Source organism: Oncorhynchus mykiss, chromosome 12 (genome assembly GCF_013265735.2).
Source record: "Oncorhynchus mykiss isolate Arlee chromosome 12, USDA_OmykA_1.1, whole genome shotgun sequence".
NCBI classification, from domain to species: domain Eukaryota; kingdom Metazoa; phylum Chordata; class Actinopteri; order Salmoniformes; family Salmonidae; genus Oncorhynchus; species Oncorhynchus mykiss.
The window spans coordinates 66,190,421-66,218,220 of record NC_048576.1 but is presented as its reverse complement, the minus strand read 5'-3'; the positions used below and the strand labels follow the sequence as shown (position 1 = coordinate 66,218,220).

Below are 27,800 nucleotides of genomic sequence, written 5' to 3'. Positions count from 1 at the left end.
CAATTATTAGCGTCAAGAATATTTGTGTGTTCTCTACTTATTGTAGATAATTGTCTGTATTTGTTATTGTAAAAACATGAAATGGGTCTGTAATAATTATTTGTTTTCTAGTTTAGAAAGACTGTTAAAAAGACAATATATCTATTCTACGCTATGACCGTACGTAGTTGGTGGGGCCCACATTGAGGAAAGAAGTGCATTGCCCGTTTAAATCTCCATCGCGACGACTTTACAGTGGTTTGACAATCAGTAGCTGTTCAGAGATTTCATATTAAACGGAGACAACGACGCGACCACGAGACGGAACAGGTTAGTGCAGTCCCGTTATGTAAAATTGCGTTTTTATGTTTTTTAAGTATACGATATATTTTCATTGGAATGCATGGCAGACGGTCTATTTGATTTGAGATATTTTTCGTTGTGCTTTGTTTACGTGTGGGGGCTTCATGCAGTCAAGTAGTAGGTGATTCCGATAATGTAGATACATAGTCAGGCAAATACTCAAATGGTGCGATCTAGACATAGATTAACCGAACCCAATTTATATTAAAATATACAACATTGTTTTTCGCATTACATTTATGTTAGATACATTATGTATGCGTTTCTCTGTCTCAGTTGCTGACCCCCAGCGTTTTGGTGGGCTACCTGGGTACCATATGTGGTGGATGTGAGCCATCGGCTACGCACCAACGATAACGGTTCTCTTCAGTCATTTTAATTCAATCTAAATACACAATAATATTAAGACTGTTTTGTAATACAGTATTTTCGTTAATGGGGGAATACCATTCGTGAAAAGTCTGGTATATTGGTGCATGCTGCAAGCAAAACAATACAATTCGTCCCTACACTTCCGCACGCACACCACCTGCACGCGCAGACTTTTGGCAAGGTGCAGTAGTATCATAAAATCACACATGTCATGTAGGCTATAAGACGCACCTAACCACACTCTTTCTCTTTCTCTCCATCTGGGGGTGGAGGAGTTTTCTCAGGTGAAAGAATCAGACCTTTGGAACATTGGGTTTTCAGTTTTGTATCCTATAGGTTAAAGCACGATAGTGAAAGTGGACTGTCCTTTTACAAATGTATTGCACTATTATAGACCTGCCATGACGGAAATCCAATTTCCCCTGCCCGATTAGAGTAAAACCATGTGATTAGTTCGAAGCCAATCATATAATTGTGTGGTGACAGTGAAAAAAAACATATTTATTATTGAAAATATGTCAGGGATTAATTGATAAGTAAAGACTTATCAGTAATTTGAATAATGGAATTGAAGAGATCAATGTCTTAAAAGTAAACATCAATTTTTCTATATTTTTCTCAATCACTCTCTCTTGCTCTCTCAATTGAGTCTTTGGGACAAACCACAAAATGCAAAGTGACTGGCTAACACACTGTGTTCATAGGAGCCATGCACACACCATAGTCTTTAGAGAGATGGGGACAGATATTGTGACACAAGCAGATGGGGCGTGCAGCCTATCTCTTAGGGAGCGGGGTGGATGAGAGGGGGGTAGGGAGGGGTGGGGGGCAATGAGGGGAGCAGATGGAGTTCACATCAGCGTGTGATCTCGTTAGGGCCTGGACATGGTGTCGTTAGCACAAGAGGCCACAGCATGACGTGTGTGTGGAGGAGGCGAGAGAGGGAGCGAGAGAGGAAGGAGAGAGGGATGGAGAGAGAGGAGAGAGAGGGATAATGAGAAGGATGGAGAGAGGGAGAGAGAGGGGGGGATGGGAGAGAGGTAGGGAGAAAAGTGGAGAGGGGTGGGAGAGAGATGAGAGGGAGAAAAGGATGGGGAGAGGAATGGGAGCGTGGGAGGAGGTGGAGGGATAAGAGAAGGATGGAGAGAGAAGAGAGAATATGCACTACCCACGTGGTCTGCCCATTATGAGTGAGGAGAAAGGGATAGAGAAAGGCAAAGGGAGGGAGGGATGGAGAAGAGTGGAAGGATGCTATTAACTACACAAGTGGGCGTCCTGCCCTACGGTTCGTAACCCCCCCAATATGAGTCAACATGAGGGAGGGAGGTGAGGAAGGAAACCTCCATAGGGATCTGTGTGTTATTGCTGAGCTTGCATATTATCTACCATCGGCTAGGAGCACTGTGGCAGGTCATGTGGTAGCAAGGTTCACATTTAGGAGTAGAGATACCGAGCTGGTTTACAGTAAGTGTACAGTAAGCAGGATCTCTTTATGTCAAGAGATAAAATAGGTACAATAGAAGAAAAAGCAAGTGGATATTTTGGGTGCTCTCTAAAGTTTTTTTTTTTTTAGGTTATTTTCTATCCAATTGACGTTAGCACAGAGAGAAAAAATGAAATCAGTTCATTTGGGATGAACATTGGAGAGAGAAACGGTTCCATTACGTCACATTGACTGGCAGAGAATCGGCCACAGCAGTGGAGGCTCTGCTGCTCTCATAGATTCTGTGGGTTTTTGCTGCCCCAGACATCCTCTAGACAACACAACTTCCTACCTACTGTCTGTCTTTTCATTTTTATTTTATTTTAGGGGGTAGATCAGATTTAATATTGCAGATAGATTGTTGCTTCCATCAATGTAATTGTCTGCATAGTTTCCAATCCCCCATATTGTTTTGTGAATAAAATATACACTGTATATAAATTATATATATTTATATTTATTTTAATGTATTATTTTCCACTAACCCTACCATCCCTCCCCTAATTGGAGTAAAGTAATGGACAACAACACTTAGGCTTCTACTTTCAGCTTATACATACTATATACATTTTACGGATACAATCTATTTTACAATAGTTATCTTTTGTTTGTTTTTAGTCCCATCCTTCAGCTCCCCTCAACCCCTCCCATCTATCTCTGAAGAACGTCCAGTTTTAGATTTTTTTTCGCCATATACTTTTCAAATGTGCTGTGATGTTTAACAAAAGTTCTGAACCTTTCTATTCTCATAGATTCTACATATTGTAAATTAAAGATAACATTTTTTTTTGCTAAGAGTATTATTAAATTATTGATCGATTGACTATGCCTTTTTAAATCACCCAGCATTGCTATCTGCAGAGTTAGCACCAGGTAAATGTTACAATTCTTCGGCCATTCGTGCGAGCAAAAACAAGCTACATATGGACAGTACCAAAACAATCTAATGATTCTGTCTCTTCGCAGAAAATTATGCAGACCTGGTATGGTTGTATCCCCCATATATGTCAGGTGTTTTTGGTTGCAAGAAATGTGTATAATAATTTAAATTGAAAACGTTTTGAATCCAGCGTTGTTTTATGCATCAGTTCATAATCGATACATCGAAAATCTCTTCCCAACTATTTCGCAATCTCAATGGCACATTCGTTTAGCTATAGCCATTTGCATTAGTTACATTATAAAATAAACAAATATTGTTAGTGGCCTAAGCTACGCCTCTTCTAGTTATTGTTAGGCTACATATTGTAACGCTTACTGCTTTGCTAAGTGCGCAAATGTGGCGGCAGGTAGTCTCGTGGTTAGAGCGTCGGACTTGTAACCAAAAGGTTGCAAGATAGAATCCCCGAGCTGACAAGGTAAAAATCTGTCGTTCTTCCCCTGAACAAGGGAGTTATCCCGCTGTTCCTAGGCCGTCATTGAAAATAAGAATTTCTTCTTAACTGACTTGCCTAGTTATATATATATATATATATATATATATAAAAATAAAAAAAAACTATACATTTTAATGTTGTTTCATACTGTTTGGCAGAATCATAATTCAGCCATTGTATCTGCCAAGTTATGGTACAAACTCATCATCATTCTGCCATTAAAATAGCTGACTACACATAATAATCTAATGCAATTACAGAAGAAATATCCGCACATACAGACTTGCTCCTAAAAAGGGACATTTTCATTAAATTATTTGAGCATAGTTTAGGTCAGACATTCCAACCATTGCTTAATATTTGTGTTAGTTTAATCTTCCCCATGTATACACTCTTAGGGGACATTTTGTGCATAAAAGCCAAACAAGCCACCACATCTATCAGTGGCTTTATGGATTGATTAACCACATTGCCCCTAGATGTCTCTAGATGTACTCCCTCTCTATCTCCACCTTCTCCTTCTTACAACAATGCCTAGCAGCAGTGTGAATGTGCATTAAAGGGGGCGGGTAGAAAGCGGTACATCCCATTGGTTGCCTACCTCCCATCATGGCATAAACACCTTTGTCCTTCTTTTGGGTGCCCAAGCTGGGGAGGCTGGAAGGCTGCTTTGTTTCCCCACCTATAGCATTGGCATGAGTGGTGGAATGATGGAACAGTGTGTGTCTGTGTGTGTGTGTCTGTGTCTGTGTGTGTGTGTGTGTGCGTGCGTGTGTGTGTGTGTGCGTGTGTGTGTGTGTGTGTGTGTGTGTGTGCATGTGTGTGTGTGTGTGTGTGTGTATAGCTTAGATGAATCACCCCTGCTGACGGTGCTCCTCTACCCACGTCCCCCCTGCTCCCCCTCCCCATCACAGCAGTCCCGATAACATGCGCCATGCGCTGAAAATATGCGTCCCTTTCCCTTAGCATCGTTACTGGTCACCATGGCGGCTGCAGACTATACTAGCAGATCGTCATAGCAACTGGCTGACGGGGAAGAAAGGAGGCAGTCCATCTCGTACGCCCCTGGATACCTACAGAGAGCTAGGCTTGTCTCACCACAGATCTATAGGTCGATAGCCCTAGGAGATGTCAGAGTGTCGGCAAATATAGCCTACCAGATCGAACACACTCAGTCCTTGGTGTGAGAATAGCATACTGGGGAACCTGGGATTTCTGGCATAGGTGGTATTGGACTGGGCATCTGTGTGTCTGTGTGTATGCTTGCGTGAATATGCACACTGTGCATACAAGCATGCATTTGTGTGTGTGTGTTGTGGCTCTCCCTAGAGAGGGGCTATTTTCAGCCCTAGCTTATTAAAGCAGACCAGCAGACAGAGAGGAAAGGAGAGCTGCTGGCTTGGTACTCTGGGATGGATGAATAGAAGGTAGCCATCGGCCAATGGCAGCCAAGTGCACACATGTTGCAACACCATCACATCTAATTAAATAATTAACAGGATAGATACTGTATGGCTGGACTCACAGATACATGGCACATTTGTCTTCTTACCATTTTACAGATACAGTATGTTTCTTCTACGACTGTTTTGACAAGTCATACCTTTCTTCTGAGATGAAATGTTATTTGAAGATGAGCAATGACAATTTCACTCCTTATCACATTCACAAGTTTTGTTTATCTAATGAAATGCAATTGGCGCCACTGTCTATTCTAAATCAAACCAACTGTCAGTATTACTGTGGGAAAATATGCCTCAACAAATGTTTGTGGGAGTAATAAGTAGGCCTAAAGCCACTCGTCACCGGTGTTGTGTATGTAATGGGTCTACTGTTGGTCAGTGTGTTGTTGTTGACCACAGGACTGCCCTCTGACTAGACCTGTAAGGCAGGTGGACTGGGACACGTGGATTAGCTGGCTGGGGTGTGTTGATAGGCTACTGAGGGGGTACTGAGTTCAAAGGTCACAAATGAAAAATGTTTCAGCAGCAGTGGTTCTCTATTTTGACTTTAGATCAGCAGTACGAGAGAAGAAGCGTGTGTGGTCACGAGAGTTTGTGGTCGGCATGCCGATTCATTTGTTTGTTGCCCAATCTTTTGTTTGCGGCTCCACACATATTATGCTTTCCATTATGTTCAAAGTCGCCTGTATCCTAACTACAGTGATTTTGTCAGGATCACGGCGAATGTAACGTAAATCCTTACTTTATTTGTCCTTGACTGCAATTGTAATTGTAGAATGGTCCTTCGTGTTACCTGGTCGAAGATTGTGGGAGACAAACGGGGGTGTGTTCCAGAGGGCATGCTTTTAAACTGTGTTGTGGTTCATGACAAATTGTTGATTGTCCAAGGGAGAGGATTATTGGTAGCCTAAGCATTGACATGTGAAATTGTATATTCCATGGCTACCCCTCAGAGCCTGGTTCGTATATAGGTTTTTGCCTAGGCTCCTGCCTTTTCCTAGGGACTTTTTCCTAGCCACCGTGCTTCTACATCTGCATTACTTGCTGTTTGGGGTTTTAGGCCGGGTTTCTGTATAAGCACCTTGAGACATCTACTGATGTAACAAGGGCTGTATAGATACATTTGATTTGATGGTGAGATACATTATGGGTTAAAGGCATGGCCAAACAGGGGACGGCTGGGCTATACTTGCCGCTGCTCATGCTAATTGCTATCGGGCACTACTGAGGCATGAGTTAGCTAGGTCAGATCTCTGACTTATGGTGCTCTTCTTCCTGTTAATCATTTTGTAAATACTGTAAGTACCTTTGACGCCTATTTATATCCACTTTGCAAATAAAAGCCCTGGGAGAAAAACATACCATCCTTGTCTGCCTCCTCACATGTACGTACATCCACCATAACGGTCCACCTAACAGTCAGCCACACGGCACATTAAGTCAGGATTGTGTTTTGCAGTAGGTCTTAATAGCCAGGAGGAGGGGAGTTAGTTCATGGAAATCCAGACTTGAAGGCACTTGTATCATTATTCTCTTTGAGTAGATTGCATTACGAATAATCCGTTTTAGGAGGTGGATGTGTCGGGGTGTGTTATTTCCCCTACAGTAGGAGTCCCTACAGGCTTCGACCGTTTAAACAGGGGGGTAACTCTAACCTGTGCTTCATTGTTATATTTGATAATTTATGTATCCTGCATTTATTGTCTTGTGGCTCCTCTAACGTCACATCGGTTTGTGCAAAAGGCATGTCACTATGACAACGGTTACCATCCGAACAGCGTAATGTGAGCGGAGGCCTAGCCATGGCAACTGTTTCTATCAAGTTCACTGCCTACTTACTACTGGGGCATTGCTTGACAGTTCTGGTCACCGGGACTCACAGGTCATGCTGGCTTTTGTTTCAGCCCAGAGCCAACACAGAGACACACCTGGTAAACCAGTCGTTGATGATTACAAATGAAACTGCAATATGCTTCAATGACTCGAATGAAAAACAAAACGTTGCCAAAGTGAAATGATACACATAACTGTTATGAAACAACAGCGACAAGAATAAGAGTAGTACCTATAATAGTAAAGAAAAAAGTATATATATATATATATATATAACAGATTAAACAAATAAATATCCAATACAGAAGTGTAATAAATGTAGTAATGGTAGAAGCAGGTGTAATCTATGTGAGCCATTCATGTGGATGCTATTCTCCTCCTCATGACTTACTGCCTGTCTTGTTGCCCAGTAACATGAGTTGTTTTGATCCTGAACAAACAACCACTGACTCAGAAGAGTCTGCAAATGAGGGGAATCTGGCCGATATCTGTCGAGCAGAAGTGATCAAAACACTGTGAAGCAGCAAAATGGCTTCCTGAGTGTGTTGGTAGAGTACATTTATCTGCCTGATTTGTCTGTCTGACGCCTCAGGCTATTATTATTGTTTGCTTAAGTAGAATTCTCTGCTCTTCATTCTGCTCCTTTAATTTGACTCTCGCTCCCTTTCTGTGTCTCTCTCATGCACTCTCTCGTCTTGCTGTCTAACTCTCATTGTATGTCTCAATTGCACACTCTCTGTCTCTCTTTCTCTCTCCGTCTGTCTTCCCTCCCTCTCAGTCTCCCATTTGTCTCTCTCACTCTCTGTCTCCCTGTCCTTCTTTGTCTGGTTTCTTCTTACTGTCCCACTTTTGGTCTCACTCTCACTTTCTCTCTCTCTTTCTCTTTCTATGTATCACGCTCTCTCTTAAACCATCTCCTTTCAGCATTCGACATATACATAGCCTCTGTGCATGGGGGGGGTGAGACAGTATTTTGGTGGGGTGTTGCTGGAGTGGGGTGGGGGCTCTGCTCTCTCTTTTTGTTCTCCTTTATTGCCCCCACCTCCCCATTCTTACCATACATTGAGCCTGTTGTCATGGATACAATGGATTAGCTACACCAGATGCCCACTCTGTCTGTGACGAAGCAGGCCTTCTCTCTTGTTCGCGTCTCTTTACATTGTCCCGTGAGAATCGACACCGCACACCGCCGGAGGGTTAGAAGAAATACGAAACAAAGGCTTAGATTAGAGGTCTTCACGTTCCAAAATGGAACTGGGCCTTTCCCACCCGAGCCCGATATGCATAAATGAAACGTGTTTTATATAGATATCCATTCTGAACGGACCCAAGGACATCTAGGCCCGTTTCCTATAAACTTGGTTGGATCCAGACCCGGTCCGATTGGATCAGAGTAAAGCTCCTTAATTAGCCAGAGCTGATAAAGGGTGTGGGAGAGGAGGGAGAGAGAGATGCTGCTCTAGCAGGCGGGAGATCGGCCGTACTGTGTGAGCAAGTGAAACGAGAGCAGGGAGGGAGAGACGAGAGACAGCATCCAACCAAGCCGACTTGCGCTATAGTAGACTAATAGCTGCCATAACTAGGTTATTTATCATCAAATATGATATGACTGCATCAAACCGGGAGAAGTTAGTTGAGCTAGTTAACGTTAAGCTAGCTATCTTCTAACTTTTTTTCCCAACATGGAGGCTCTATGACTGTAGCCTATTGCCGCTTTGATGACTTATGATTGTCCAACAACACGCTACCTGCTCGGTTCCCGGATCAGGCCTCAGGTATTCGGGTACAGGTACATTCGTGAAGACCTCTAGCTCAGAATGCAAAAAATTTGGGCAAGACAAAATAAGTGCCTTTGAACGGGGTATGTTAGTAGGTGCCAGAACTGCAACACTGCTGGGTTTTTTACTCTCAACAGTTTTTTTTGTGTATCAAGACTGGTCCACCACCCTAAGGACATCCAGCCAACTTGACACAACTGTGGGAAGCGTTGGAGTCAGCATCGGCCAGCATCCCTGTGGAGCGGTTACGACACCTTTTAGAGTCCATGCCCCGACGAATTTAGGCTGTTCTGAGTGCAAAACGGGGCGCAACTCAATGTTAGGAAGGTGCTCCTAATGTATTGTGCCCTCAGTGTATATAGATCAAGGAAAACATCCGTGCTTATTGGTAGTCCATCGTTCAAACTTGAATATAATCTGCTGATGGGAAAACAGCACTCCCTACTGGTGAATATTATACTAAGAAAAATGCCTGTTTGCACCTGTTGGATTCTATGCTGGTGTAAATGTGTATCGTTACTGTACATTAGAGCTCTTCATGGATCCACTTGTACCCGAATACACGGTTGGATCGAGAATTGTAAATAATGTCACAGGTCTGGGTTGGATCTGATATGATTGTCGGGTCTCAGTTATGTGTAATTTTAACTGACGTGTCCAGAAGAGCCCTTACAGGTCCGAACGCGACTACTACAGTAGAGAGAGAGAGAGAGAGAGAGAGAGAGAAACTGCAGTAACCTACACACACAGCACGGCCCCTGCACCTCTCTCTACCTCCTCTCCCTCGTGCTTTATCAGCTCAGGTTAATTAAGTAGCTTTAAAATGGATCAAATCGGACCGGGTCTGGATCTGACCAGGTCTATACGGAAAGGGCCTAGTTGTCCTCGGGTCTGTTCGTAACAAGTTTTATATTTTTTTAATGAATTTAAGCATATCGGTGGGACGATGGGAAAGCCCCAGGTCCATTTCTGAACGGGTCCAATTTTTTAGATCCTTGAAGGCCTCTACCATACATTTTTAGCTCTGACGACTGCATTCAAAATGGATGTCTGTTCTGGCTCACATGAGGGAACACTCTCAATTCAAATTAATTTTTGATTAAACGAAATGTTTATTAATGTTCCCCTCCTCTATATTTCTCTCTAGATCGCTCTCTCTCTCTCTCTCTTCCTCTCCTCTCTGCCGACAGCAGACACAGTTTGACTAAAGCCTCAACATGCCTGTGGCGTCGACTGGCACAGAGCCTGGTGAGTTTTGTTTTCCTCTCCCTTCCTTTCCTTTCTCCATTCCCTACTTTCCTCCCTCCATCCCTCCTTTCCTTCCTCTATCCCCCTCTTCCTCCTCTCCTCCATTACCCAGCCCATTACCTTTCTCTGTAGCTCTGACAAATGGGGCCGTCGCACATTCTGTATGACACCCACATCCATAAACACACCACACAGCCATTAAGACCCACAGTTTCTCACTGCCGCAACCAGAAAAGGTCTACTTTAATGAAGCCATATAATGTGGCCCCTAAATGGAGATTGAACTGACACGGTTACTTCCTGGAAGTAGACCCATTTTTCACTGCTTGTCCATATAGCTCCCGCCATCTTTTCTGCATACGTTTTGGGCTTTGGTGGAGGGAGTCTTGGGTCACACTTTACATTAAAGGGCAATCTAGAGTTGCTACATCCATTTGTTGACTTATAAATGAATGATATGTACCCATTGATTCTTGAAGAATATAACTTAGAAATGCCTCGTGAGCATAGTTCAAGTGCCGTACCCCACTTTTGTTTTCTCTGTTAGAGCGATACCACAAAATTGACTGTTTTTAATCAGTAGCAGAAGATGGTCAACTGAGATCTTGGGCAGATCATATATGAGATACTATGACATTATAGTATACAGGCGATTGATTGTGACTAACTATACTCATTCAAGGGTTTTTCTTTATTTTTACTATTTTCTACATTGTGGAATATTAGTGAAGACATAAAAACGATGAAATAACACATATGGAATCACATAGTAACCAAAAAAGTGTTCAACAAATCCAAATCTATATTATATTAAAGACTTTTCAAAGTAGCCACCCTTTGCCATGATGACAGCTTTGCACACTCTTGGCATTCTCTCAACCAGCTTCATGAGGTAGTCAATTGGAATGCATTTCAATTAATAGGTGTGCCTTGTTAAAAGTTAATTTGTTTAATTTCTTTCCTTCATAATGCGTTTGAGCCAATCAGGGGTGGTGCACAGCAGATAGCCCTATTTGGTAAAAGAACAAGTCCATTTCATGGCAAGAATCACTCAAATAAGCAAAGAGTTACCTCTGCTGCAGGATAAGTTCATTAGAGTTACCAGCCTCAGAAATTGCAGCCAAATAAATACTTTACAGAGTTCAAGTAACAAACATATCTCAACATCAACTGTTCAGAGGAGACTGAGTGAATCAGGCATTCATGGTCGAATTTCTGCAAAGAAACCACTACTAAAGGACACCAATAAGAAGAAGAAACTTGCTTTGGACAAGCAATTTGCATTAGACCGGTGGACATCTGTCCTTTGGTCTGATGAGTTTGAGATTTTTGGTTCCAACCACCGTGTCTTTGTGAGACGCAAAGTAGGTGAATGGATGATCTCTGTGTGTGTGTGGTTCCCACAGTGAAGCATGGAGGAGGAGGTATGATGGTGTGGGTGTGCTTTGCTGGTGACACTGTCAGTGATTTATTTAGAATTCAAGGCACACTTAACCAGCGATACGCCACCACATCTGGTTTGTGCTTAGTGGGACTATCATTTGTTATTCAACAGGACAATGACCCAACACACCTCCAGGCTGTGTAAAGTCTATTTGACCAAGAAGGAGAGTGATGGAGTGCTGTATCAGATGACCTGGCCTCCACGTTCACCCAATCTCAACCCAATTGAGATGGTTTGGGATAAGTTGGACCACAGAGTGAAGGAAAAACAGCCAACAAGTGTTCACCTTATGTGGGAACTCCTTCAAGACGGTTGGAAAAGCATTCCAGGTGAAACTGGTTGAGCGAATGCTAAGAGTGTGCAAAGCTGTAATCAAGGCAAAGGGTGGCTACTTTGAAGAATCTAAAATCTAAAATACATTTAGATTTGTTTAACACTTCTTTGGTTGCTACATGATTCCACATGTGTTGTTTCATAGTTTTGGTGTCTTCGCTGTTATTATATAATGTAGATAATAGTTAAAAAAATAAAGAAAAACCCTTGAACGAGTAGGTGTGTCCAAACCTTTGACTGGTACTATATTTTTAAAGTCCTTATATCCTTTACTGGAGAGTGACATGCTAACGACATGCTAATGTCATATAGATATATGACATTGTCAGTCACTCATGGCTTTGTCACTCATAGTTTAGTTACTCATAGCTTAGTCACTCATAGCTGGGTGCAGAAATGCAGAGGTACAGATACAAATCGTGTTTAACTTGGGGAGCTTGCTGACTGGGGGTGGAAATTTGAATTGAAAGTCTGTAAAACAATAGTTTACTTTATACATTTAGCTGCATGCTGAAGGTTTTATGAGATAAAGCTAAAAACTGATGATCCATTCAAGGTTCTTACAGTATTTGTGGTGCCCACAAATAGATCACATGGTCCGCTTAGATCACAAGGTCTGGAAAACCTCCTGAACCTTAGCTGTAGAAATGTGATAACTCCTCCAAAACGGTGACTTTAATTTGGACTTGCCTTCGCAAAAGGGTGAGTCTTTCCTCTTTACAAGGGTCAGTCCTGAACTCAGTCCTATGTCGCTGTGTGAGGCTGGGTGTAAGTCATTCCTCTGAATCTGTATCTGTGTTTCTGTGTCTCTGTGTGAAGCTGGGTGTAGGTCATTCCTCTGAATCTGTATCTGTGTTTCTGTGTGAAGCTGGGTGTAAGTCATTCCTCTGAATCTGTATCTGTGTTTCTGTGTCTCTGTGTGAAGCTGGGTGTAAGTCATTCCTCTGAATCTGTATCTGTGTTTCTGCGTCTCTGTGTGAAGCTGGGTGTAACTCATTCCTCTGAATCTGTATCTGTGTTTCTGTGTCTCTGTGTGAAGCTGGGTGTAAGTCATTCCTCTGAATCTGTATCTGTGTTTCTGCGTCTCTGTGTGAAGCTGGGTGTAAGTCATTCCTCTGAATCTGTATCTGTGTTTCTGCGTCTCTGTGTGAAGCTGGGTGTAACTCATTTCTCTGAATCTGTATCTGTGTTTCTGCGTCTCTGTGTGAAGCTGGGTGTAAGTCATTCCTCTGAATCTGTATCTGTGTTTCTGCGTCTCTGTGTGAAGCTGGGTGTAACTCATTCCTCTGAATCTGTATCTGTGTTTCTGCGTCTCTGTGTGAAGCTGGGTGTAACTCATTCCTCTGAATCTGTATCTGTGTTTCTGCGTCTCTGTGTGAAACTGGGTGTAACTCATTCCTCTGAATCTGTATCTGTGTTTCTGTGTCTCTGTGTGAAGCTGGGTGTAAGTCATTCCTCTGAATCTGTATCTGTGTTTCTGCGTCTCTGTGTGAAGCTGGGTGTAACTCATTCCTCTGAATCTGTAATTGTGTTTCTGCGTCTCTGTGAATAGCGGTACCCCCCCAGGTCCTGGATACCCTGAGTGACAGCAACAGCTCCACCACCGCCAATGACCTGGACCTCATCTTCCTCAAGGGCATCATAGACAGTCCCGTGGTGAGAAAGAGAGAGACCTAGTACACACACATTCAAACATGGCAGGATGTATTCACACACAGGCCTACAGAGAGCCTCGTAGTGATCCAGAGAAAGGTTAAATATCTAGTACGTAGGATTACACACACACTAACAAACACACACACACACATACACACACACACAAACCAGAGAGAGTGATTGAATAAGGCACACTGTCCTAAAACCAAGAAATATCAGTGCCCAAAAAAACACTGCACGTTCCCAGAAGCTATAACTCATTCAAGCCTTCACAAACTCAAAACCCTGTATGGCAACAGAGACAATGCCATGGGAACTGACACCCTCCCTCTGAACATGCATTCTACAAAAGGTGAGAGGCATCACAGCATGTAATTGCAACTGATACCCTTCTGCCGACATGTATTTTTAAAAAAAAGGTGAGACAGATCAACCTTTCCAAAAATCCGTTCAAGGATTTATTACCAAAGGAAAATAGCAGTGAAAGCTGTAAGTCATTACAACACTCTACATGGCTGAGGGGAAATGGAAACCACGGCTGTGAACAAAAGAGACAGCAAGGGGAATCATTCAATTGCTTAAGAAATAAATTGGGTGTTTAGCCTTTTGTTTAATGAATGGTCCCCAAGGAGAAGGGTTGTGCACCTTTTAATTGAAGTTGCTCAGTGATTAAAGGGGAAGTGTCTGGGTACTGTTTTTGGAAATACAGAGGGATGTTCTGGAACAAAGGCTACAAAGACGTATCTTCTTTTTTTTTTTAAAGCACAACAGGTCTTGATCATTTTGTTATTCATTTATTCATGATGAGCTGGGGCCAGTAAATGTAATTATTTAAATGAGGTAATCTCTTGCGTCAAGGAGGACTGATGAAGAGGGTAATATGATCTCAAACTAGTCGACATCTGAGGATGTGGAACTGTCATGCCCCGGCACTAATGACTGCTGCTGGACCGCTTTGATGTCAGATGATGGGAGGGATCTCTCTCGCTCTCGCTCTCTCCAATCAAATCAAATTGTATTTGTCACATTGGCGCTCCGGTACTGCTTGCCGTGCGGTAGCAGAGAGAACAGTCTATGACTAGGCTGGCTGGAGTCTTTGACAACTTTTAGGGCCTTCTTCTGACACCGCCTGGTATAGAGGTCCTGGATGGCAGGAAGATTGGCTTCAGTGATGTACTGGGCCATACACACTACCCTCTGTAGTGCCTTGTGGTCAGAGGCCGAGCAGTTGCCATACCAGGCAGTGATGAAACCCGTCAGGATGCTCTCGATGGTGCAGCTGTAAAACCTTTTGAGGATCTGAGGACCCATGCCAAATCTTTTCAGTCTCCTGAGGGGGAATATGTTTAATCTTTTCCTCTTTCCCTCTTGGTGTGCTTGGACCATGATAATTTGTTGGTGATGTTGACGCCAAGGAACTTGAAGCTCTCAACCTGCTTTACTACAGCCCCATCGATGAGAATGGGGGCGTGCTCGGTCCTCCTTTTCATGTAGTCCACAATCATCTCCTATGTCTTGATCACGTTGAGGGAGAGGTTGTTGTCCTTGCACCACACGGTCAGGTCTCTGTCTTCCCCCCTATAGGCTGTCTCATCATTGTCAGTGATCAGGCCTACCACTGTTGTGTCATCGGCAAACTTAATGATGGTGTTGGAGTTGTGCCTGGCCATGCAGTCAAATGAACATGGAGTACAGGAGGGGACTGAGCACGCATCCCTGAGAGGCCCCCTCGTTGAGGATCAGCATGGCGGATGTGTTGTTACGTACCCTTACCACCTGGAGGTGGCCCGTCAGGAAGTCCAGGATCCAGTTGCAGATGGAGGTGTTTAGTCCCAGGGTCCTTAGCTTAGTGATGAGCTTTGAGGGCACTATGGTGTTGAATGCTGAGCTGTAGTCAATGAATAGCATTCTCAAATAAGTGTTCCTTTTGTCAAGGTGTTGGGGTGGTATGCAAATTGGAGTGGGTCTAGGGTTTCTGGGATATGGTGTTGATGTGAGCTATGACCAACCTTTCAATGCATTTCATGGCTACAGATGTGAGTGCTGCGGGTCGGTAGTCATTTAGGCAGGTTACCTTAGTGTTCTTGGGCACAGGGACTATGGTGGTCTGCTTGAAACATGTTGGTTTTACAGACTCAGACAGGGAGAGGTTGAAATTGTCAGTGAAGACACTTGCCAGTTGGTCAGCGCATCCTCAGAGTACACGTCCTGGTAATCCGTCTGGCCCTGCAGCCTTGTGAATGTTGACCTGTTTAAAGGTCTTACTCACATCGGCTGCGGAGAGCGTGATCACACAGTCGTTCGGAACAGCTGATGCTCTCATGCATGTTTCAGTGTTTCTTGCCTCGAAGCGAACATATAAGTTATTTAGCTCGTCTGGTAGGCTCGTGTCACTGGGAAGCTCTCGGCTGTGCTTCCCTTTGTATTTTGTAATAGTTTACAAGCCTTGCCACATACGACGAGCTTCTCAGCTGGTGTAGTACGATTCGATCTTAGTCCTGTATTGACACTTTGCCTGTTTGATGGTTCGTAGGAGGGCGTAGCGGGATTTCTTATAAGCTTTCTCTCTCGCACGCACGCACGCACGCACACACGCACACGCACACACACACACACACACAAACACAAACACACACACACACACTCTCCCCTACAGGGGAAATGAGAAGTGACAGCCCAGACTAAAAATAGCACTCCTAATGGAGGCCTGACATTGATTTGCCTTTAAGCACAGTTTGTCAATGAACCAGATATAAGGTGTGTGTGCACTCCTAGTCCACCAGGTGGTATGATTACCAAAGAGTTTAAATTACAGTTTTGGTCTGGCAGTGAGGCCCATATACTCTGTGTAGGTGAGTCGCCTTGCCCTTAAGTGTTGATCCCAGTACAGATTTGCTTAATCCCTCTTCATAGTAAGTTTATGTTTAAGGAAGGATAGGGTGATCCTAAATTTGCTCTTATGACAACCACTGGGCTAGAAGCCTAAATTCCTGGCTGGTGCCAGATGCCACTCAGTCCCAGACCTCAGGGTTGTGTCTGGCCCATCCCTTCAGTTGTTAATGTCCACTAATTCTCTCAAGAATTACTTTCAAACATCTGCTTTTACATTAAAGACATGATCAGCTGACTTTGAACTCAATTCCTTCTGTGAATGAACTTCAAAGGGAAAGTCAGTCAGCCAGCCAGCCAGGACATTTTGGGCGGATCTTGGAGCTTCTGTGAAATATTAATGGCTTCCACTCTACTTTGATGAAAAATAGTTTAGGCAGGTTCAGATAAAAGTCAGATAAAAGTCACAGAGAACTAATAAAGTACAAAAAATAAATAGAGAGATTTCTATATATATTTTAAGGTGCAAAGTATGTGTACTTACTATTTTTAAAGTACCCAAAACCATTCTGAAGCATACTTATTTCCATCCTAAAGAGATTCTCCAATACTTTTGTATAGTTTGTAGCCAGTAGTTCTGCAAATTGTGTGCACATTTTGCTTGCTGTCACTCAAATGGTGAGGGGCTGAAGAACATTGGCTAGAACTCAAATTGTTAGGGGGCTGACCCACGTGGCAGAAAATGTAGGAAAAATGTCGCAGCACAGCTTCCAGAAAAACAGCCGCTTTCAAACTAGGGATTTCGTAGCTTATTGAGGTAAAACAGTAATTCTGCTCATAGATTATGCATGTATGAACTGCACATTTACACATCCAGCCCAAAGTGGGAGGTTAAAAAAATTAAATAAAAAGTTCCAGATCATGTCTTTAATAAGTATACATTTGTATGTCAAATATGTATTCAAATAAAAGTATAGGTGTGTGTGTCTCCTTATGTCTCCTTGTGTCTCCTTTTAGTGTTGTGGTGTCTCTCTTGTCGTGTAATTTTGTCCTATAATTTTATTGAATGTATTTGTATTTTTAATCCCAGCCCGCCCTCCCCACAGGAGGCCTTTTGGTAGGCTGTCATTGTAAATAAGAATATGTTCTTAACTGACTTGCCTAGTTAAATAAATGTTTAATTTAAAAAAAAATATATATATATAAAACATTTTTTTTTAAATGTCCCGTAGGAGCCAGAGAGTCTGGAAGAGACCAGGTTGGAGGCGGTGAGGGACAACAACGTAGAGCTGGTCGAGGAGATCCTCAGAGAGCTGAGTCCCTTCACACACCAAAGCAACAGCGCAGCAGAGCTCACGCGTATCCTCAACGAACCCCACTTTCAGGTACACACACAGAAGCACACATAGTGTGGACACACACACCCACACCCATTAAACCACACACTCATGTGAACATCAATGCACGCATACACTTACCTAGACGTGCAGAGAAGAAATGTCCTTCATCACATAATCCACTATTTAGTCTTATGAAAGTATTTGTGATAGCCTCAGTCTGCTGTCAATCTAATGTTCTCTCTCTGCCGACTGGTTCCCAGTCTCTGCTGGAGACCCATGACTCGGTGGCATCCCAGGTGTGTGACACCCCACCCCCCAGCCCCTGTGCCTACATGGAGCTCCCTGTCAGCAACCAGCCTGTGCCCCCAGATGCCGTCCGGATGGTGGGCATCCGCAAAGTGGCTGGTGAACACTTGGTTAGTACCACCTTGCTCTTTGTCTATCACCTATCTGGTATAGATAGCATGGCACCCAGAGTTTAGGTGTTTTAGTCAACTCTTCCTTCTTTGGCTGAATCACAAACAGGCTAGTGGTTTTAACCATAGTGTATAATTGTAAGCGTGGTGTATCCTCATTCATGTCCTTTTTTCAAGAGAAGGAATTGCCATTATTTTGTCATTTTAGATATTTGATTGAACATGTAGGACATTGTAGAAGGACAATTAAGAGAGGAGAGAGTTTGTGCCAAAGTAGCAACACCCCATGCCACACATCCTCATTAGTTTATATGTTTTGAACCTGTTCAGGGCGTGACTTTCCGCGTGGAGGCGGGGGAGCTGGTGATTGCCAGGATCCTCCACGGAGGGATGATCGACCAGCAGGGACTCCTCCACGCGGGTGACATCATCAAGGAGGTGAACGGGAAGGAGGTGGGTGAGGACCCGAGGGTTCTGCAGGAGATGCTGCAGGATGCCAGCGGCAGCGTGGTGCTCAAGATCCTCCCTAGCTATCAGGAGGGCCACGCGCCAGGACAGGTAAGAGTTAACAATAAAGTACCGGAGTGAACAATAAAGTACCGGAGTGAACAATAAAGTACCGGAGTGAACAATAAAGTACCGGAGTGAACAATACAGTACCGGAGTGAACAATAAAGTACCAGAGTGAACAATAAAGTACCAGAGTGAACAATAAAGTACCGGAGTGAACAATAAAGTACCAGAGTGAACAATAAAGTACCGGAGTGAACAATAAAGTACCAGAGTGAACAATAAAGTACCAGAGTGAACAATAAAGTACCAGAGTGAACAATAAAGTACCAGAGTGAACAATAAAGTACCGGAGTGAACAATAAAGTACCAGAGTGAACAATAAAGTACCAGAGTGAACAATAAAGTACCGGCGTTAACGATAAAGTACCGGCGTTAACGATAAAGTACCAGAGTTAACGATAAAGTACCAGAGTTAACGATAAAGTACCAGAGTTAACGATAAAGTACCAGAGTGAACGATAAAGTACCAGAGTGAACGATAAAGTACCAGAGTGAACGATAAAGTACCAGAGTGAACGATAAAGTACCAGAGTGAACGATAAAGTACCAGAGTGAACGATAAAGTACCAGAGTGAACGATAAAGTACCAGAGTGAACGATAAAGTACCAGAGTTAACGATAAAGTACCAGAGTTAACGATAAAGTACCAGAGTTAACGATAAAGTACCAGAGTGAACGATAAAGTACCAGAGTGAACGATAAAGTACCAGAGTGAACGATAAAGTACCAGAGTGAACGATAAAGTACCAGAGTGAATGATAAAGTACCAGAGTGAACGATAAAGTACCAGAGTTAACGATAAAGTACCAGAGTTAACAATAAAGTACCAGAGTGAACGATAAAGTACCAGAGTTAGCAATAAAGTACCAGAGTGAACAACAAAGTACCAGAGTGAACGATAAAGTACCAGAGTTAACGATAAAGTACAAGAGTTAACGATAAAGTACCAGAGTTAACGATAAAGTACCAGAGTTAACGATAAAGTACCAGAGTTAACGATAAAGTACCAGAGTGAACGATAAAGTACCAGAGTTAGCAATAAAGTACCAGAGTGAACAATAAAGTACCAGAGTGAACAATAAAGTACCAGAGTGAACAATAAAGTACCAGAGTTAGCAATAAAGTACCAGAGTTAGCAATAAAGTACCAGAGTTAGCAATAAAGTACCAGAGTTAGCAATAAAGTACCAGAGTTAGCAATAAAGTACCAAGGCACCAGTCTGCTAGAACGCACCCCCTCTTCCCAGGCTGGTTGTCATGGATACCACCAGGCGGAGGGAGCTGAGTATTTCCGTACAATGTGTCTTTTGGGGGGGGGGGGGGGGGGGGGGGGGTGATTTCTTTCCTTTTATCTAACACCCTTCTGCTGTGGAAAAAAAGAGGGATGGGAAAATAGTCTGAAAGTACAAACCCGTTGTCAGCAGAAGGGTGTTATGAGTGCTGAGGAAGTGTTGATATTTACAGTAACGTATTTCAACTGAGGATTGTAGAAAGTGGTTTGTCTTTATGCATTCTTGTTGATAATGGCATTGATCAGCTGGAATACTGTATACAGCTGTATACTCTGAATGCACATACTGCATGCTCTAGAGGAAAACTTCCACTTCGATAAACAAATGTAAACTTTGCAAGTTAGAAGTGTGACAAATCGAGCTTCTCCTTTTGAATTTGGTACGAAATGTTCAACACTATCCAACAGTAACAGACTCGTAACCATCTGTATGTATCTACTTCCTGTTCCCCACAGGTGTTTGTGAAGTGTCACTATGACTACGACCCGGCCAATGACAACCTGATCCCGTGTAAAGAGGCAGGGCTTAAGTTCTACACCGGTGACATCCTGCAGATCGTCAATCAGGATGACCTCAACTGGTGGCAGGTGGGTCCATAGGGATTATTTTGCCATGTACTGTACTGCATGTAACACAAATTGTTTTGTGTATTGCTTCTGTTGTCAATACTATCAGCCTCTGTATTCGTCTACTTGTGCCTATCGGTACACGGTGTGCGTGCTGGTGGGTCTAAGTATTGATGAGAGAATCATCCTGTGGGTCTGTCAGGCTCGTCGTTGTGTGGAGGGAGGCAGCGCTGGGCTGATCCCCAGTCAGCTGCTGGAGGAGAAGAGAAAAGCCTTTGTCAAGCGAGACGTGGAGCTGGCCCCCGCAGGTAGGACCAGTGCATAGGGCTGTGGCAGTCATGACATTTTGCCAGACGGTCATTGCCGTGCAAAAGACTGCCGGTCACACGGTAATCGACCGTTAATGAACATAAACATGTTTGGTATCTCCAGGCCTCCACGCATACAAGCCAGTGATGTGTGCCGTTGGAACATCTACATTTTTGAAAAGTATTATAAATCAATGTAATATACATCATCACAATAAATCCATGATTTATCTTAGTCAGGTCTAAGGAAACGTTATCAAATGAAAATGTATTTCAGAAGAAGAGAATGAGTTGGCCTACTGTATGTTATCTGGCTGTGCTCCATGCCATAGGCTGCAGGCTTGTTCATTTAGCGGACAAGATATGCTTATAAGTCCCATGATATTATTTAATTTTATCCGATTTTATAGTAAGAAGAATAATATAGAACTCAATAAAATAGAAAGGATACGTTTCCCATTACAGAGCGAGTGTGAAGTGGCTATGTTGAGCATAAAATGATGATTTGAAACAGGTCCTATGTGCTAGCTTTAGAGTTATTTGGCAACTTTAGTTGTGAATGATACAAACCTTAGAATGTCTTAGAAAATCAAAACATATATGGGCTGCTGATTTGATTTGAGATGATTTGAGAAAGTAACACAAAAAAAAGCTTGTGCTCTCTGTTCCTTGCCTCAGGCTGCACATCTGTTTTCTCATCAAGTGATCATATTTACACCCATCAGGCTATTCTCAATTTAATCTGGTCTTTACTAAGAAAAGATTGTCTTTATCTTGTCTTTACTCAAATTTGTTTCGATTTAGAATGGCCCATTATTAAATGGGCAGGAACAGGGGAGGAACAGGGGCGGGGGGGGATGCATGTCATCTGTATGCACTCAAATAGCGAATGGAGGCCGTGTTTTGAAGGCTACTTCGGTTTTATAGCGGAGCATAAGCTTAATATGAGCAACTGAGAAATAAATATAAGAAGACTTATTTCACTCCACCCATCAACCACTGTTTGAGGAGCTTGCTCTCTCTGCCCGACACGTGATATTTTGCCCAAACTCTTGTGTACCACGGGCTCTCAAACCTTGTTCCTGCAGCTACCCAGTGCTTAATTTGGGACACCAAGTGAAATATGTTATGGAACATCAATAGTAACATCTTTTCGCAACAAAACATATTTCACTAAACTGTTGACAGCCTGTCTGCGCGCTCAGGAAAGGAATAAAGGAGAGAGTGGAGGAGATGGAAATGCATGATGGTGAGATATTCTGTATAGCTGAAGGTAATGTGACTCTCAATTAATTATGAAAATATTTTTAAAAATCCCTAATACTAGGCTATTCAAAATCCGGCTAACTGTAGGCTAACTGTAGGCTAACTGTAAACCGCCCTGCACAAACAATGAACCAACAGCATCACCTAGGACTGGCTATACGTTCTCTCCCAGACTCATGGATAGAACCTTTGCTGCATAGTATAAGGTAACCAGTCCACCCAGTATGCACAATAATACGGTCCACACTCAAAGGCGATTATTCACATTAGTTTAATTTTGGAGCATTTATGTACCAAGACATCTTAAATCAGTTTGGTTTCATTTGTTTTCTGCCATGCGTAATATGCGGGAGGCTATGCATTGTATAACGGCACAATCATGTTGGGTACAACCAAAGCACGACTAGAGTACATAAAAGGAGATTACTGTGACTCAATGGTGAAATGACATTTGACTGCGGTCATCACTCATAACTGCCGGTGTGGCAGTCATTCAGTCACCCAACAACCCTACCAGTTCAGCCCACCTTATTAACACATCATAACACTTGGAGAGAGAGTCTGTCTCTCACTCCTCACAAATGAACGGACAGCTTTTAATATGAGCCAGATCGTCAGATCCTTGATGTGTAGCTTATTATGTAGAGGGAATGATGTTGTGCCGAAAGGCGAATGCTACAGTAGAGAGAGACAAATTGTATAATTTACGCTGCTGCTCTTTTCATGATGGTGGCACGTGTAGCTTGTTGATGGTCAATTATAAACCATCAAAGCCATCAAAATCCATAGAGCCTCCATGGAAAGAGTTATGCGATATCTAATCAATGGAAGATTAAATTAAAAGTTAAAGGAGCAGGACAGGCTACAACAACCACGAGCCAACAGTTAGGCTTCTACTTAATATTCTGATGGAGTTGTTGATATTTCTAACTGTAGGACGAGAAAGCTCATGCAGCCTCAATTAGCCTAGCTAGGTAGCTTAACTAGCTTCTCCCGGTTTGATGCCGTCAAGACGGGTACTACTTAATTATATTGGATGATAAATAACCTAGCTATGGCAACAAGTCGGCTTGGTTGGCTGCTGTCTCTCGTCTTTCCCTCCGTCCTCCATGTGCCACTCACTCTAAGTAACACACCCCTCCCCAACATGCTAGAGCGGCACCTCTCCCTCGTGTTTTATCAGCTCTGGTTAATAAGTAGGTTAAAAACTTCCCTTTTCTGCTGCTTCCTTCACTCGGATTGGGGCAGGATCCGACCAGGTCTATAATGAGTGGGTCTAGTTGTCCTCGGGTCCGTTCGGAATGGGTATCTATATTTAAGAAATATATATATTTATGCATATCGGGTCCGGGTGGGAAAGCAACAGGTCCATTTTGGAATGTTTCCAACTTTTTGGACCAATGACCTCTACTTGGCATTGTTATATACTGCCCCCTAGTGTAAAATCAAATGGATGATTAATAAGAAAACCATGTGAATACCTGTGGATGAATGTGGATAAATGGAGTTTGTATGGGATCATGTTTGTATGGGATTATATTGTATGGGATTATATTTGTATGGGATTATATTTGTATGGGATTATATTTGTATGGGATCATCATTGTTTATTGTGTGTTATTGTGACAGGAAATCTTTGTACTGGAGTGGCGGGAAAGAACAAGAAGAAAAAGATGATGTATCTAACTACTAAGAATGCAGGTGGGAATTTATTGAGTTCTGATAATTCTGAGTGTTTCTGTAAATTACATTGAAATGTTAACAAATAAACAAAGCTATCAATTTGTCTCTGTTTTATTTCTCTCTCTCTCTCTCTCTCTCTCTCTCTCTCTCTCTCTCTCTCTCAGAGTTTGACAGGCATGAGTTGCTGATCTATGAGGAGGTTGCCAAGGTGCCTCCGTTCCGCAGGAAGACATTGGTTCTGATTGGTGCTCTGGGAGTGGGCCGACGCAGCCTGAAGAACAAACTGCTGCTGTCTGACCCACAGCACTATGGCACCACCATCCCCCGTGAGTGTTGCTAACGCTAACATTCCAACTAATTGACAACAACAAAATGCTTACATGCTAAAGCCAGCCCTTTTTGATTTTTGGATTGAATCCATTGTCTTAGGACACCTTCATACAGTAACTAGGGATTGTTAAAACTGTTTCCAGCAAGTTGCTCTGGATAAGAGTGTCTGGTAAATGACTAAAATGTAGATCATCTTCTTGCCTCCTCCAGACACCTCCAGAAAGCCAAAGTCAGGGGAGCGGGAGGACCAGATGTATGCCTTCACCTCGCGGAGCAAGATGGAGGCGGACATCAAGAATGGCCGCTACCTGGAGCATGGCGAGTACGACGGCAATCTCTACGGCACCAAGATGGACTCCATCCATGAGGTGGTGGAGGCCGGTCGCATCTGTGTACTGGACGCCAATCCTCAGGTAGGAGCGACTGGCCACATTGTGGTCCCACGCACCACAATCTGGAGCCCTATCTGGGTGAATTCAGGGTTCTAACAGTGACATTGATACCTCATACAGACATTGTATTCCTTGTACTACTTACAGGCCTTGAAGGTACTGCGGACGTCGGAGTTCCTGCCTTACGTGGTGTTCATCGAGGCCCCTGATTTTGAGGTCCTTAAGGCCATGAACCAGTCGGCCATCGAGACTGGAGTTGTCACCAAGCAGCTGACGGTAAGCACCAGGGTGAAGCCAAACAGAGGATAATGCCTGAATGGAAAACTCAATGACAGCTACTGACTATGTCTTTCATTCAGGACGACCAACGTGCCTCAATTTGTTTAGCCATTATACACTGAGTGTACAAAACATTAAGGACACCTGCTCTTTCCATGACATAGACTGACCAGGTGAATCCAGGTGAAAGCTATGATCCCTTATTGATATCACTTGTTAAATCCACATTAATCTGTGTAGATGAAGGGAAGGAGACAGGTTAACGAAGGATTTTTAAGCCATGAGACAATTTAGACACAGATTGTGTATGTGTGCCATTCACAGGGTGAATGGGAAAGACAAAAGATTGAAGTGCCTTTGAACGGGGTATGGTAGTAGGTGCCAGGCTCATCTTTTGTGTCAAGAATCTTTAGATCTTTAGATGGTTCTTCATACTGTATGTCTGTGCAGTGTGATTTTTGAAAAAGTTCATCTTAACAACCAGAAAGTTCTATCTGCATAAACCCATTTGAACTTGGAGCTATCCAATCACAAGCCTGAACAAATACAGACGGACCAATCGGAACACGTCTTTGCCATCAACACTGTCAGAAATCTTAAAGTAAATTGCACATCATTGTTCAGTAATGACAGTAATTTGTCTGATGATCATAATACATTGCTTATCTGGGTAAAATAGTGTTATTCAATCATTTATGTATTCAAATAACTACAGTCTTCTTAAAAACTGAACATGCATAATTCATAAGTGTCAGGTAGAACGATGCTTTATGCAGATAGAACCTTATAGTCCCAAGGTCACAACTTGCTGTAAAGCTGAAAGGCCCTAATGTTGCTCACTAGCTACATGCTTGAGCTTCCAGGTTCTTACCTATTGGCGCCTTCCTAAACAGAACTAATTAGCTTGTTCGAGGCCTGTTCCCTTCCTGTTACTCTTAGTTCTAACAACTGACATCTTTGTTTTCTGTAGGACTCAGAGCTGAAGAGAACAGTGGATGAGAGCACCCGCATCCAGATGGCCTACGGACACTACTTTGACCTCACCATCGTCAACGACAACCTGGACGAGAGCTACAGGAACCTGAAGGCAGCCCTGGAGAAGGTCTCTGCTACCCAGCAGTGGGTCCCAGTCACCTGGGTCTTCTAGTGGGAGACAGAAGGACAAGAGGGTGGTGTCGATCACTTGTTCTCTCATTCATCCCCACAAGACATCTGAAGATACTGTCTAGCTCATCATCACTGTGACCTCTGGACCTCTGACCTTTGGACCCCATACTGTACATAAGACTGAACTGACAGCATTCTTTTTGCTGTGTATGTATTGCTTTTGGAAATTTGTCGACAAATTTGGGCATTATGGGATTCTGGTGTGTGTGTGTGTGTGTGCATGTGTGTGCATGTGTGTGCATTCGTGCGGTTGCAGAGTGTCTTTACCATAATCCTGTTCACGACATTGACTCTTTAGTTCAGCAAGACTTCATCTATGTTTACATGAATCATAAATGGACATTCAGAATAGTAAATAGGTAATCTTACATCAAAACAGTAAACAGTGGTAGATGGCCTTCTACTGTTTATGTCCTCACTACAGACACACACACACACACACACACACACACACACACACACCAAATTCTATTTTTATTACCACATTCTATTTTTTGTATGGTTGTGTTCAAGTCGGAACACTTTTTGACACCTACTGTTGGGTATTTCTTTTTTTCTATCATTTCAAAAAGTCAAGACACCAAGGTGTGATAGTAAAACATCCAAACAATTTGAAGATAGCATATAGATGCATAGAGAGATGTGTATGATAGATGGACTGTAAGCACAACCGTTATTTAGGTAACCACACAGATACTTTACGGATATGTTTTTGACGTGCCAAAAGCCTCCTTTCTCTTTTATTTCATAAGAATACTATTCCCAGGTCTGCTGTGCAGTACAGTACACACCCGTTTGACAAGGTAACGGCTCCGGCATTTTACTTGATGGGTCCCGTGGGGTTTACTTGTCAAACTGGGGCAGACCTTTTTATTCCACTTTCGTAACAGAGGATCTTGTGATGCAGTGGTACAGGATGCCTATTGGGTCAGTTGAAATCGATGCACCGCAGACGTTTGGGAAATTTGGCGATGATTAGTTTGGGGTCGTATTCACTAGACACGAAACAGAAGAAAACAGACTGAGGATGTACTCTGTACCGTATAGCTTGTTTTCGTTTTCTGTTTGCGAAACATTTAGCTAGAATGTGCCCTAATGAACACGACCCTGGAAACTCTGACACGTTTGTGTGCTCCTGATGAGTGCACGGTCATAGTTTCTTCATTTTAGCATGGTTTCTACATTCCATGATGCTCACGTGTGTCCATGGCATTTTCAAATACCTAGAATATGAGTTTGGAGATTTCAATTAGTTGAATTCATGGTTGAACGATTTCAAGAACCTTGTGTATTTGACTGTGTATCAGTCACTTTTTCTAGACGTACTGTAAATGACAGACTGTGAATGTAGATATACAGTAGACTAGAGGCAAACACTAACTACAGTGACAGTGTGTTGTTTATAGGAAAATGAACTGTACATTTGATGATGTCCACAATTAAACGTCTAAAATCAATGATACCAAATTGATGTCTGATTCCATGGAAGGATCAAATAGCATCCCAGTAAAGCTACATTTTTTTAGGGGGTTTAGGAAACAACGGGCTCAAGTGCAAGGGATTTCCAGTGTTAAGAACAAATGTAGTGGCCAAGCCATTGATAACTTTCTATTGGTAAGCCTATCAGGATGATATGCATTCCAAGTCATGATGACCTCATCTAACTCCATTTTCCACTGTCACTAAAAAAGAATGGATGGTTCCAAATAACTGATTTTTAATTCAACTTGCATAAGATATTAGATGATCGATGCCTCATCAGATACTATTGATAGAAACAGTTCCCCCCGTGTTTCTAAGAGCCCTGCCCATTGTCACTCCTCATCCCCAAAGGCCAAAGCACCAATGGTGTGTGTTTTAGAATATTTATTTATCTAAACTTCTTTCTTTCCATCCCTCAGTTCCCCCACTGCTTCAACCTTCAGTCTCTTCCACAACAGACAAGGGAATCTCTTTGTAGGTCAGAGAACGTCTGATATTTTTAGGTTATTTTCCACCTCAGGACTTTCTGCCATCTACCAACCAACAAACA

The 27,800-nt window shown here is 42.8% G+C and overlaps 1 protein-coding gene across 4 annotated transcripts; it reads left to right on the top strand.

Moving 5' to 3' along the window:
- Positions 1-167: 167 nt before the first annotated feature.
- mpp2a (membrane protein, palmitoylated 2a (MAGUK p55 subfamily member 2)) lies at positions 168-27,230 on the top strand. 4 transcript variants are annotated; one of them, XM_021624636.2, is made up of 13 exons: positions 168-309; positions 9,795-9,895; positions 13,225-13,328; positions 17,390-17,542; positions 17,758-17,913; positions 18,244-18,471; positions 20,233-20,364; positions 20,546-20,651; positions 23,547-23,618; positions 23,765-23,926; positions 24,141-24,343; positions 24,470-24,598; positions 25,572-27,230. In XM_021624636.2, exons 2-13 carry the CDS (start codon positions 9,865-9,867, stop codon positions 25,746-25,748), a joined length of 1,653 nt encoding a protein of 550 aa, XP_021480311.1. In that variant the 5' UTR covers positions 168-309; positions 9,795-9,864; the 3' UTR covers positions 25,749-27,230. The 4 variants fall into 4 exon arrangements, with proteins under 4 accessions (XP_021480311.1, XP_036794000.1, XP_036793999.1 ...); XM_036938105.1 differs by lacking the exon at positions 168-309 and adding an exon at positions 8,351-8,452; XM_036938104.1 differs by lacking the exon at positions 168-309 and adding an exon at positions 8,528-8,658.
- Positions 27,231-27,800: the final 570 nt, after the last annotated feature.